The sequence below is a fragment of the Cervus canadensis genome, chromosome 16, assembly GCF_019320065.1.
Source record: "Cervus canadensis isolate Bull #8, Minnesota chromosome 16, ASM1932006v1, whole genome shotgun sequence".
NCBI classification, from domain to species: domain Eukaryota; kingdom Metazoa; phylum Chordata; class Mammalia; order Artiodactyla; family Cervidae; genus Cervus; species Cervus canadensis.
In genome coordinates, this window is record NC_057401.1 from 21,281,665 (window position 1) to 21,295,079 (window position 13,415).

The 13,415-nt window shown below is 35.3% G+C and overlaps 1 protein-coding gene across 1 annotated transcript in view; it reads left to right on the forward strand.

Moving 5' to 3' along the window:
• Window positions 1–13,093, forward strand: part of MIER3 (MIER family member 3) — a 28,940-nt gene extending 15,847 nt beyond the window's left edge. The window contains exons 6-13 of the mRNA XM_043488837.1: window positions 183–268; window positions 457–529; window positions 2,760–2,911; window positions 5,134–5,215; window positions 6,591–6,685; window positions 8,628–8,755; window positions 8,839–8,981; window positions 9,095–13,093. Coding sequence (XP_043344772.1) covers window positions 183–268; window positions 457–529; window positions 2,760–2,911; window positions 5,134–5,215; window positions 6,591–6,685; window positions 8,628–8,755; window positions 8,839–8,981; window positions 9,095–9,552 — 1,217 coding nt within the window. The 3' untranslated portion in view covers window positions 9,553–13,093. The remainder of the gene's footprint in view (window positions 1–182; window positions 269–456; window positions 530–2,759; window positions 2,912–5,133; window positions 5,216–6,590; window positions 6,686–8,627; window positions 8,756–8,838; window positions 8,982–9,094) is intronic.
• Window positions 13,094–13,415: the final 322 nt, after the last annotated feature.

A 13,415-nucleotide genomic window follows, 5' to 3' on the forward strand; every position in this document is an offset into this window, starting at 1 on the left:
TTTTCTTCATGTTTTCAATGTCTTGACTAGTGTGAAAATGAGAATAGTACACGAAGTTTAGTGTATTTGTGCTGATCTCATTTATTCTGCAAATTTTTATCACAAAATATCAGCCACTCTTTCAGGTGCTGTAAAGAAAGGCAGCAAAACCCTTTTTAAAAATTTAATTTTCTTCTTTTAAGCAAATACTACGTGTGATGGAGATAAAGAATCAGAGGTTGAAGATGTTGAAACAGACAGTGGTAACTCACCTGAAGATCTGAGGAAGGTATGTTAAGTTACCATTGCAACTTTAGATCATTTGGCTTAAAGTAGCTTTTAAAAACATTTCTGAAATAATTTAAGGTAATTTTGCAAGATAACTTTAGACTTGTAGTAACTGATGAATAAATTGGAACTTTTTTCCCAGTATTTATTTTTATAATAAGTTGTTTTTACTTCTAAATTTTTCTGAAGGAAATAATGATTGGTTTACAATATCAAGCAGAGATTCCACCGTATCTCGGAGAATATGCTGGTAATGAGAAAGGTGAGAAAGGCTTTTAATTTTGATAATATTTGGTAAGTCAAGTTATCTCTCAGTATGTTTATTTCAGTATCTGATTGTATACTCATCCTGTGAGTGTAAAGATAGATTTGGAGTCCAGGAAGAGTTAGCCTGATTTAGGAATAATGTATCAAAATTAACCATGAGACTCAGAGAACCACTGCGCACCCCCTCCATCCCCCCACCTCTTGCGGTGCTTCTTAGTATGCTAGTGGAAAGTGGAAAGTGAAGTCGCTCAGTTGTGTCTGACTCTTTGTGACCCCATGGACTGGAGCCTACCAGCTTCTCTGTCCATGGGATTTCCCAGGCAAGGGTACGGGAGTGGGTTGCCATTTCCTTCTCCAGGGGATCTTCCTGATCCAGAAATTAAACCCGGGTCTCCCGCATTGCAGGCAGACGCTTTACCCTCTGAGTCACTTAGTATGCTTAAGCACCTGTTAAAGTAGTGGAGCCGCTCTTAATGTACAACTCTTTGGCCGACATCCCATTCCAGTGGGAGCTGGCAGCATCGTATCACCTGAGATACGAGAACAGTAGGGATAAAATCTTCTGGGGAAGAAATGCTTAAGAAAAATGAAGCTTGAAGAAGTTCCCTTGCCCCAGCCCTGAAAGACAGAATGTTGGGATTCAGGGCTTCCCTGATGGCTCAGTTGGTAAAGAATCTGCCTGCAATTCAGGAGACCCCCGTTCTATTCCTGTGTTGGGAAGATCTGCTGGAGAAGGGGTAGGCTACCCACTCCTGTGTTCTCAGGCTTCCCTTGTGGCTCAGCTGGTAGAGAATCCGGCTGCAGTGCGGGAGACTTGGGTTTGATCCCTGGGTTGGGAAGATCCCCTGGAGAAGGGAAAGGCTACCCACTCCAGTATTCTGGCCTAGAGAATTCCATGGACTGTATAGTCCACAGGGTCACAAAGAGTCAGACACGACTGAGCGACTTTGACTTTACTTCAAGGATTCTGCTGCTTTTGTTACACACTCCTACTTAAGTGTAATCAGTCTCCCTCACATTTTTGGTATATTGTAACTATAGCTAGTTCTGAAAATGTGGATGGATGAGGTGGTGGGAAGTAAAAATCTAGGTACACTTTCCTAGCTCAACTTGGAAGCCACATAGATTTGGCCCTGAGCAGAGTTCATTCTCAGCAGCAGCCAGTCCTTAGATGAGACATAACGGAGGTGATATTTGCTCAGTTCTGCACTTTCAGAAAGGAGCGTATACCTTCTCTGTCTTATGAGGAAATAAACTCAAACTATTTTACCTGTTTAAGTTTTGACCAAAGAATTAAGAAACTGGTTCCAGAAACTTACCTCAAAAGTTCAGTCTGATTGCTTCATAGGCACACTTTAATTTTAATTTCCTGCTCATTGGGAGTAGTAGTGCCTGCCTTATACAGTTGTGAATATAAAGCACTTTTTATGGTCTCCACTGTATAGTGAGCTCTCAGTAAATTACTTTCATTAGCTATATTTAGTAATTATTATAAACTTAAAGAATGGATTGAAGTTGAAGCAATGGGATAAATACTTGGGCCATCTGTGTGACTTTATTGTGTGGAGTGGAAACTTTGAGAATGGTAGCAGTGTTTGCATTAATAAAATAAACAGTTTGTTTTAGTGACGTTTGCTTATTAAGTATGAGCTTCTTTAAAAGGTGGTAACTTTGCTTCTCTTACTGTTTACCATTCTTTTCCACTTTTAATCAGTATATTAAAGGAAAAATAGATGTTTCTTAGTTATTTCATTACTGGCTGATATTTTGTTTCTGTCGATTTGTTTTAATTTCTTTGCAATTTTTAATCTCTAGACATTTCATAGAGTCATTTAGGGAGTTAAAAGAGAAAATTTCACCAAGGTTATTACTGAGTTTACACAGGTTACTTTTATCCCCTCATTAGAAGAATGTAAGATACCACTGCTGGGTTTTATATTAGACTACTTAGAAAAGTCTCTCTTAGACTACACAGAAAGCCTCTAATTTGGTAAATCCAGCCACCAAAAAAACCTGCTTGCTTTAGTCAGTGGAATACTTGGTCCTTAATAAAGTTTAAAAAAAAAATTGTTTTAAACCTTTGTTGATGAAAGACTCAGCTTGCCAGACAATCAGATGAGCAGTGTCTTCAAAGTTAGTTACTTGTATAGGAAGAGGGAGAACAGTTTGTGTATATCTTGTAGTGTGTTGATACATTTACTGTGTTAATGGGATTTTCTTATCAGTGTATGAAAATGAAGATCAGTTACTTTGGCGTCCTGGTGTGGTTTTGGAGAGCAAAGTTAAGGAGTACCTTGTTGAGACCTCATTAAGAACTGGAAATGAAAAAATTATGGATCGAATTTCTGCAGGAACACATACAAGGGACAATGAACAGGTATACATCAATTTTTGTTGAACTAATACAGTATCTTCTTGATATTCTTATATTTGATTAGAGTATTTTTAATGTATTAACTGGCTGTCTCTTTCTGATTCTAAAACTTGGAAGATACTGGTTTAAAAAAACCCCAGGACCTAATGATAACCATTCTGTATTATTTCATGTCTTCTGGCTTTTTTCCTTTATACACACATATATTCTACTTTAGATACCATTTTGTATCCTTTTAATCCCTTAATCTCATTTTCTTTGCTATTGAGATTTCTTTAATAGTTCATTCTTGGTGACTGTACATTCTATCGTATATTTAGACATTCTTTATGATTGGACTTTTGAGATTTTACAATGAAGTTACTTCTTGGGTTATTCTTGAACTTTATTAAGGAAGTGGCTAAAGTTAATGTCTATTAAGTGTGTATAAATTTGCTTAGGGGTATCTGTTAAGTACTGTGTACTTCTGGATGCAGAGCAGTCTCCTGATGGTGTGTGGGATAAAGGTGGGAGTATGGCCTATAAGGGTTTTTTCTCTCTGGCATTGTTTTGCCCCTCTCATATAACTTTTCACTTGTTATTGCTAGTCTAGTTAATCCTGACTAATGGTGCCTAGAGACAGGTGGAGTCAAACTTGAATTTCCAAATAATTGTCAGCTGTCAAAAGGAAATCCTGTTGGATTTTTCTACTGATAATTTGTTAAAACTGTAAATTGATTTTGGAAGGATTAGTACCTTTAAAACATTAAACCTTCTACTTGAAGAGCATGATCTGATTCTCTGTTTATTTGACTTTTTTAATCACTTGAATGTTTTTGTTTAAATATCACATGTGTCTAATTGATTCCTCATTGTCTTGAAATGTGTGTGTGTATTTAGCTTTGTAAATGGGATCTCTAGTATATTTGTATCATATATTATTGATTTAGAGAAATATATAGATTAAAATTTTTTTCTCAAGCTGTTGGAACTAATTTAGTATAATGATTTTTCAGTTGTTTCTCTTAGGTTTTCTAGTCTTAAAGTTATTATTGAATTAGACTTTTGTTCCTTCCTCACCATTATTATATCTCTTATTCTATTATATGTCCTACTACATCAGCCATAACTCTCAGAGACTTTTGGTAGTAATAGTGGTATGAGGCCTGCTTTTGTTGAAAGAGCTCCCCAGGTGGCCCAGTGGTAAAGAATCCTCCTGCCAATGCAGGAGACTTGGGTTCAATCCCTGGGTTGGGAAGATTTCCTGGAGAAGAGAAAGACAACCCACTCTAGTATTGCGTGGAAAATCCTTTGGACAGAGGAGCCTGGTGGGCTATGGTCCCTGGGGTCTCAAAGAGCTGGACACAGCTGAGTGAGTGACCACAGAATACACCTCAGGTTTTTACATTAAGCATAATACCAGCCATGGTTTGATGCCGGCTGTTTTCTTAGAATAAGATAATATCCAGCTACTTACAACTGTTAAACTTTTTGTCTTTTTAAAAATAAAAATGGGTACCGATTTATCTGAAGCTTTTTTAGCAGCTGTTGAAATTGTTTTTAATGGTTGATCATTAATGTGTTGATTATTAACCTATTAATGTGTTAATAGGTTTACTCGTATCCTTGCCTTTCTTGAAACTTACTTGGCAAGGTAGATTATTAGTTAACTTTCAGTTGGGTTCTGTCTGTTGCTATTTAGTATGTTCATAATTCCAAACAGATTTAATGGGAAGAAATTCTGATTTTTAAAAAATGGTATCTTCCATAGTAAATGGAAATAACTAAGACCATAATAAACTCCAGTCATTAAAATATCTCTCCTTCTACTCCAGGCCTACTGCTGTTGTCTTTTATTAAAACTCTAAAAGTCAGGGAGTAGGTGGTAACAAGAGACAAGACCATGATTCTTACTTTTCCCAACTGGAAATAAACATCTAAAATAGAATTCTCCCAGCTCAGAAGATCTAGCAATTAAAAAAGAAAAAGCGAGGAATGATACTGGTAGATGACTTCTGAGCAGTAGCGTGAGAATGAACAAACTTTTGGGATACCAGAGTCAGTGTCCAGGATAAATTAAATGCGTGGGCAAACATGCGCTTCAGAAGTCCTGCAATGAGCATTTCAGCTGGTGTTTGTCAGGACTCTTACAATGCACGTTTTTGTTTGTGCATTTGTTTTTAATGCTGCCAAGTATGAACTTTTGGTTAATTTTATTGAATAGTTTTTTTTCCCCTTGCCCCTAGGCATTATATGAACTTCTCAAGTGTAACCATAATATAAAGGAAGCAATTGAAAGATACTGCTGCAATGGAAAGGCATCTCAAGGTAAGAAGGACTTGGGATCAAAAGAGGGAAAGGACAGGGGGTGGTCTTGGGGTTCAAAATAAGCAAAGTATCATAAAGGATGGAGCAGTCCTATCACACTTTTGTGTAAGATCTGTGTTCATCTTCATAGCAAATAATTTTTTCTTTTTCTTGCCTTCTATTTTTAGACATACCAGAGATTGTTCAAATACAAATTAGTTACCCCCCTGTCACCTCCAGAACAAAGCAGACCCCAGAGATGACAGTATATCTGAAGTAATTAATAAGAATGATTTTATGATTTCATTGGGGGAAAAAAGTTGGTTTTTCTTTTTCTCAAACTAGACAGGAAATGAAAAGGAGATTAAAAAAAAAGAAACGTGTAATATATTCCAAGCATGTATAATAAACATGCAAGAAGTATGTTTTTAGTAATCATGTAAAACATTTTTATAGTGCTTAGGTTTTGATTTGTGTGTGTCAAGGAAAATGGTTAACTTTAATTTCAGTATTTTTGTCATATAAATGGATTGCATGCACCATAGCTTTCATTAAGTATATGTAGAGTGAAATAATGCTTAATAATATATATAAATAAACTTGGAAAAATATAAAAGCTGAAAACAATGCATCAAAACTTGCGGGTAAAATAGTCTATTGAAAGGTTTCCTTGTAATAGCTGCTTTTTTGAAAAAATTATTTTAAGCTCTCAAAACTCTGGAAAGCTAAGTGCATTTAATTTTTCTTTAGTTCAAGATTTCTAAGATTTTCTTTTTTAGTCAAACTGTTTTTCACCTTTGTGGTGGACTACTGTGAATGGCTTTGGGGACCAGTTCTCCGCTGTGAGTGAGGCACTTCAGGTCTCCTCTGCTTCAAGTAGATTTAATTCGTCAGTATTAATATCTGCTGGGAAATTGAATGGGACTTAGTCTTTTGAGAGCAAAAGCTGTGTTTTATTCCCTTCATATTTCTGCAGTATAGCACTCTGCAAACTGACTTTAAATAAATGTGTGTTGATTATTTATGGTCTCTAATTAAAGAGACCATAAATGATTTTGATGTAAGACCAAAGTAAGGCTTTTTTTTTCCATAGAGGAAATAACATTTTATTTTTTTCTAATTAAAAATGCTCATTGTTTTAAAAAAAGAAATCAGAAAAACAACATAAATTACAGAAAAAATAATAAATTCTTATCAGAGAAAAAAACCCAATGTTTATATTTTGTTATTCTAAATTTTTTTAGTTAGGATTACTAAAAGCATACTTTCAGTAAGGACTTGTATGTGTGTGTGTGTAGAAGTTTATAGTCTTTTATTAGGAAACCATACTGTAAGTAAATCAGTGATTTGTATATGAGTTTTGAGGCCAATTTATTTTGTTTTAAAATTTCTTTAGAAGGAATGACTGCATGGACCGAAGAAGAATGCCGGAGCTTTGAACATGCACTCATGCTTTTTGGAAAAGATTTTCATCTTATACAGAAGAATAAGGTAAGTTAGGCAGATTAGACAGAAACAAACAGAAAAATTGCTTAGTGATTACAACGAATATAAGCAACTAATTTATAAGTCAGGTGGGGGAGAAAAGCTATAACTTGTTAATGCTCCCATGCTATTAACATATTGGTTACTTTCTGAACAGTCTTTCTGTAAACTCAGCATCATGTCATCTAGTTGCTCAGTTGTGTCTGACTCTTTGTGACCCCATGGTCGGCCAGGCTCCTCTGTCTGTGGGATTCTCCAGGCAAGAATGCTGGAGGGAGTTGCCAGTTCCCTCTCCAGGAGACCTTCTCGACACAGGAACTGAACCCATGTCTCCTACGTTGCAGGCAGATTCTTTACCATCTGAGCCACAAACCCAATACTGCTCTGAAACACAAAATCTAGTTTAAAAAGCAGTAGGCCTAGAATATTGAATAGCAATAAGCATTGAATATCCAGTTAAATATTTCAGAATCCTAGTTTCTGTAGGACAAAAAGAAAGAATAAATCATGTTTTAATGAGATATAATTATCTCAAGCTTTTTAGAATATATACACAGTTTTTTAAAAATTGACTTTATTTTTTAGAGCAGTTTTAAGTTCATAGCCAAATAGAGAAAGTAGACAGAGGCCCCATGTATTTCCTGCTCCCGCACACACATGGTTTCCTCCTCCATCAGCATCCCACACCAGAGTGGTGTATTTGTTACAGCTGATAAATCTACACTGCCATATTTTTATCCCCCAAAGTTTATAGTTTACATCAGGGTTCACTCTTTGTGTTATATATTCTATGAATTTTGAAAAATATATGATGATACATATCCACCTGTAGTATCTGTAGTATCCTACAGAATAGTTTCAGTGATCTAAAAATTGTGTCATATAATTAGAATCATACAGTATGTAGCCTTTGCAGATTGGCTTCTTGACTTAAGTAATATGCATTTAAGGTTCCTCCATGTTTTTTTTGTGGCTCATTTCTTTTTATCACTGAATAATATCCCATTGTATGGATGTACCAGTTTGTTTATCCATTTGCTATTTGAAGGACATCTTGATTGCTTTCAAGTTTTGGAGACTTATGGTTAATGTGTTTATTGAAAGGTATACTTTATTTCTTGGTTTAAAATGCTTGTTCCTATATTATGATCTTATAACAAAGCCACTAATCACAATAGAGGTTCTGAAACTTCCTTATTGGGTAATTAAGCAGGGGAGAAAATGTTTATATGGGTAAAGATACGGAATTTTTTTCTGTACGTTTAAACTCATACCTTTAGCTGTATATAGGACAGAAACCCTAGTCTGGATGTGGAGCCACATTGAATGAGGCTCAAATTTTATTATCATTGTTGATTTTCTACCAGACTTTGTTGCAGCTAAGAACCAAATGCATGGTAGAGGAAAAATCTTGCCTTTAGCTGGCAATCATCTTAAATTCCAGATGTGGTTGAGTACTGATCCCTTTGCAAATGGAGTCTCTTTTGGGTCCTGGAGCCCTTTGATAATCTGATGAAGCTGCACCCTTCTCACTAGAAAAGTGTACTTGAATGACATTTTGGGAATTACTACATTCCCATTGAGGCTCATTCATGGATCACTCAGGGTTAACAAGTACCCTTGGTACAGTCATAATTATGGTGAAAGTTCAGTGAAGAAAAGTAAAGTGTGTCAGTGTTTTAAGATTTTCAGTAAAGATGTAAGATAATCTCTGGATGCACATTTATTATTACATTCTGACTTAAATAAAAAGCCTTGGGCTTTGGAAGGTAGCCTCATTATTAAATAGTGTGAAAATAAAGACAGTTTACTAGTTACATGTTCAGAATTTCATAATTAGGAAGATAGAAAATAAGACTGAAGGGTGTAAAAAAAAGTTATTAAAAAATGTGTAAAAAATGTGTAGAATTTTTTGGTTTTTAAAAAAAATTCAACTTTTTTAAATTAGGTGAGAACTAGAACAGTTGCTGAATGTGTAGCATTCTACTATATGTGGAAGAAATCTGAGCGTTATGATTACTTTGCTCAACAGACAAAGTTTGGAAAGAAACGATATAACCATCACCCTGGAGTTACGTAAGTACCGTGGGCTTGACTTCAGGGATTTTTGTTTTTAACTGTGATATGCAGTCACAACATTATTTGGGTGTGTTTTTTAGGGACTATATGGATCGTTTGGTGGATGAAACAGAAGCTCTGGGTGGGACAGTAAATTCTTCAGCCTTAACTTCTAACCGACCTGAGCCTGTACCTGATCAACAGCTAAACATTCTCAACTCTTTCACTGCCAGTGATTTGACAGGTAAGAACATGAGCATCTTTTTGCATTTTTTAGTAAAATGTGGGACAGAATTATATCCTCTTTGTCGCATGATGTAGGACCACTTACTGAAACCATTTCTCATTTCTTTTTAGCTTTGACCAACAGTGTAGCGACCGTCTGCAATCCAACGGATGTGAATTGTTTGGATGATAGCTTTCCTCCACTGGGCAACACGCCCCGTGGACAAGTCAATCATGTGCCTGTTGTAACGGAGGAGTTACTCACCCTGCCCAGCAATGGGGAAAGTGATTGTTTTAATTTATTTGAGACTGGATTTTATCACTCAGAGCTGAACCCCATGAACATGTGCAGTGAAGAGTCAGAAAGACCAGCAAAGAGATTGAAAATGGGCATTGCTGTTCCTGAATCCTTTATGAATGAGGTTTCTGTAAATAATTTGGGTGTGGACTTTGAAAATCACACACATCATATCACCAGTGCCAAAATGGCTGTGTCTGTGGCTGACTTTGGCAGTCTGTCTGCCAACGAGACCAATGGTTTCATCAGTGCCCACGCTCTGCATCAGCATGCCGCCCTGCATTCTGAATGAAACGAGTGAAGGGCCCAGAAACAGTGGGTGTGCAGTACCAGTACCAGGAAAGTATCAGGTTTGCTTAGTCTTTCACTGGAAGTTTGAACTTTTTTCACTATGACATCAGTGATGTCAGTATGTATAGAACTATATCTTGATTTATCAAGAGTATTTTCATTTTCAATCCATAAATGTGGAAATGAACTATGATCAGCAGAGTTGGGAACTAAGATTGAACTCTGTGGTGCAGCTTTAAGCTCTGCTTATCTCTTCCTCATCCCCAATACCTCTTCCCCACTCCCTTCTTTTTCTATTCTTTTCTGTTCCCCACTGCCCTCACTCCCAGTTTTAAAACCTGTAGACAGAGGCCACCAGCTCAAAACCAGCACAGATGTTCTGAACTGAATGGAGTGGCTTCTCTTCGTGTAGATTCCTTTTGCCGTAATGGATGCAGTGGAATAACAATGTTTACAGGTACCGATCCTGATCCCTGCTCAATGTAGCATTTTTTGGTTTTATTTTCTTAATTAAATAAAAGCAGGGGTAGGTTTCTTTAAACTGCACAAACATGCAAGGATTTTTTTAAAAATGGAAACTTCTCTCATGTTATTCAACTAGAGCACTTCAGTTTACAAAACAGCAAGTCCATCTTTATAGAAGCCAGCACGAGGAACTGCGTGCAAATTATGAAGACGCTTGCTTGGATCCTGTTTCAAAATTCTAGACCAGGGCTACCTTACACAGAATTGGTCATTTTACTGCCGGAAAACTTCTGTGTAATTTCATTTATTGGCTAAAAAATTGGCATTTGAAGATATGGTATTTAGATGGGGTTTTGTCCACCATTATCAAGATTGTATAGTCATAAAAGTCATACCGGTCATTGATAACTTAGTCTTTCCTGAGGCAGTTGACTTGCAGGGCACAGTCTACAAAGCCGAGGATGTTGCCACTTAGACTGGTTTACATTTTGGGACACCTTTTCAGTTGTTTTGTAGTGCTGCAGTTCAAATGTTAATCTTTAGGTGGGATTTCTAGATCCTACACATAATGCAGTAGAACCTTGAAGTATATTTAAACTTTTCTGTTTAACTTGGACCAGTTGGGGAAAAAAAATGTGAGTTTCTATCTGAAATACAATGGTACGTTACCACTTTTAAGTTCTAAAAAGTGATTGACGTTCAGATGCGTCTCAAAACTCACTTTTATTTTTATTCTAAACATTGTGAATGAGAAACCATTGTCATAAACTCTGGCCATTTTTGCTCTGTAGACATGCATCTTTAAGTTATGAGGTGAATTCACGCAATATGTAATGCAGTGTTAGGATGTGATAAGCTTTGCTTTTATAGTTCAGTTAAACATAGAATTTTGCTTTTTTTTTGCACCGTCTTAATTAAATTTTTCAATTTCTACTAGTTGTCTTGCTTTGCCAAAACTTAAATATTTGGCTACATTGCTGATATTTTTAAGTATAAGTCGCTTCAAGGTTGTGCTGATGACTAGATAGAATGTAGTGACCTTAGTGATGGAAAGGGAGGGTATTTATTATACAAACTGTGAACTGCAATGACATCCTTAGTTTTGGATGATGTGTATTCTTATTTTTCTTTGCAGCATTTTAATGAAGATTGCTTTGAAGTGTTTACGCATTAGCACATTTACTAAAAAAGTTAGTTTAGCACAGTGGACGAAAGTAGTTAAATTAATAACTTAAAGTCAGTCTCTAATTTATACATCTAAAGTCAGCATTCCTGTATGCACACAGTAAATAATGGGTAGCCTGGGCTTTTTGTTGCTTTCAGATATTTTTATCCAAGTTGTCAGCTTCATATTGCTGTGGTGTTGTGCTAAACTTTGAACCTAATTTCTTTTGTTAAAAATGAATACATCTATAATTTAGTAAGATACTGGCCATAATCTTCCATTGTTATAACTTTAATTTTTACTCTGGGTTTACAGTGGCTGGTCTGTATAAAATAATTTACACAAAGATGACTGAATGCTAATACCAGTTGCACTTAAATGAACATGCCCATTCTCAGTAGCTGATGCAGTAATATATTCAGTTTATCTATGCATTGCTGGGATCTTGATATAAGATGGAAACAGTGTTTCTTATCTAAAGTTTTGATTATCAGCAAGTTAAATGGACACTTTAGTTATTTAAATAAAGATTTTTGACCAAAATCCAGAAATGATATGAGAGAAAAATAAATTCCAGCTAGTTTAATAGATTTTTAAACACCAATCTGATTTTAGCCTCTTAGAGAGTGCTAACTAGCTGGTAATGTTTACTTTTAATTCCTTGTTAAAATGAGGCAATAATTTGCAAGATTTTTGTATATATCTGTAAATTCTTCATATCTTTTTAGATCTAATTCAATATTTTCTGACTGCTTCCTCCATGTATAATACCATTTTTGTGCATGCTTGATGTGACATTCATAATTGTACCACTATGACTTTATTCATGTAAAATAACTATTTATTGAATTTCCTTTTAAATCTGGATTTACTGGGTTTTTTTCCCTCTCCGTTTAAGCATCTTAACAGAGAATTTGTTACTGTTTCTTAGAAGAATTGCGTTTGAGAGTGTGAAAATAACTGATTTGCAGTCTTATGAAGAAACAATAATGCCTTTATTATCAAGAGTTAAGCACAATTCTTATAACAAACTGTGATAAATTCTTTTTTTTTTTCTTTGCCATATTATTTTCATATGAACAAACCAAAAATCCACGGTGAGCAGTTGCAGTGTTGGCTGATGTGTCTTTTTATGTACAGGGGGTTTGAAGAGGACAGCGGATTCATTTAGAAGTGAAACTGGTGCTGTGATTATAGCAATACTTTACTTTTGTTAGTTGTACTCCACTTTTTCATGCTAGCTTTTTCAGTGTTTAGTTTTCCTCTTGTTATGGTCAACTGCTGAATTTACTTGAAGGATGTAGAATACTGTTTAAACAATACGTTTAAAGTCTGTACAATTAGGTCAAAGAACTGTGCAATTGTTTCCTTTTTAATTTGTACAATTGAGGGTCATAATATTTGAGAACATCAGATTCTAATAGAGCATAGTGAAACTATTTAATTTAACCAAAGTCTCTAGTAAATATTTCAACTTTGAATGTAAACTAATGAATAAACCTGACCACCAAGGAGATTGTTTGCCCGGAGTTTCAAAGCACATTGTCTACAAATGGAAATTGAAATAATTTATAAAAATACTGACATTACTATGTTTTTTAAAAAGTTCTTAATTTTTTCACTAAAAGGAGGAAACTGTTAGTTTTATTGTTAAATATGGTAGATATTAAAACTCCTCTTAGATGACCAGTGATTCCAGTTGTCCCGGTTTGAAATAAGTACGCCGTGAGTATGAGATTGATTAGTGACAATCAGAACAAGTTTTAGTATCAGATGTTCAAGAGGAAGTTGCTATTGTTGCATTGATTTTAATATTTGTACATAAACACTGATTTTTTTGAGCATTATTTTGTATTTGTTGTACTTTAATACCTGGTGTACAGTTCCAGAAATAAAAAGCTGGAAATCTTTTTTTTCCTTGGTTCGTGTGAGTATTTCCACAAATAGATTTTTATCTAATGACTCTTAAGCTATTACATGTGGGCAGATATTTAAGCACTGTTAAGTTGGTTTTAGATGTAGTAAATGATATTTGATAGGTAAATACAATTGATAGGTAAAAAACTTTTCTTTAAATCCTCTACAGTAAATGTCCATCTATCAATACAATAAAACTCTAGCTATCCCAAAGTGAGGATTATATGTACGTTTTTTTTCATTCAGGAAATACTATTGAACGTCTGTTACGTTTCAAACACTGTTCTCAGTAACTGTTGTCATTTAGGGAGACCTGA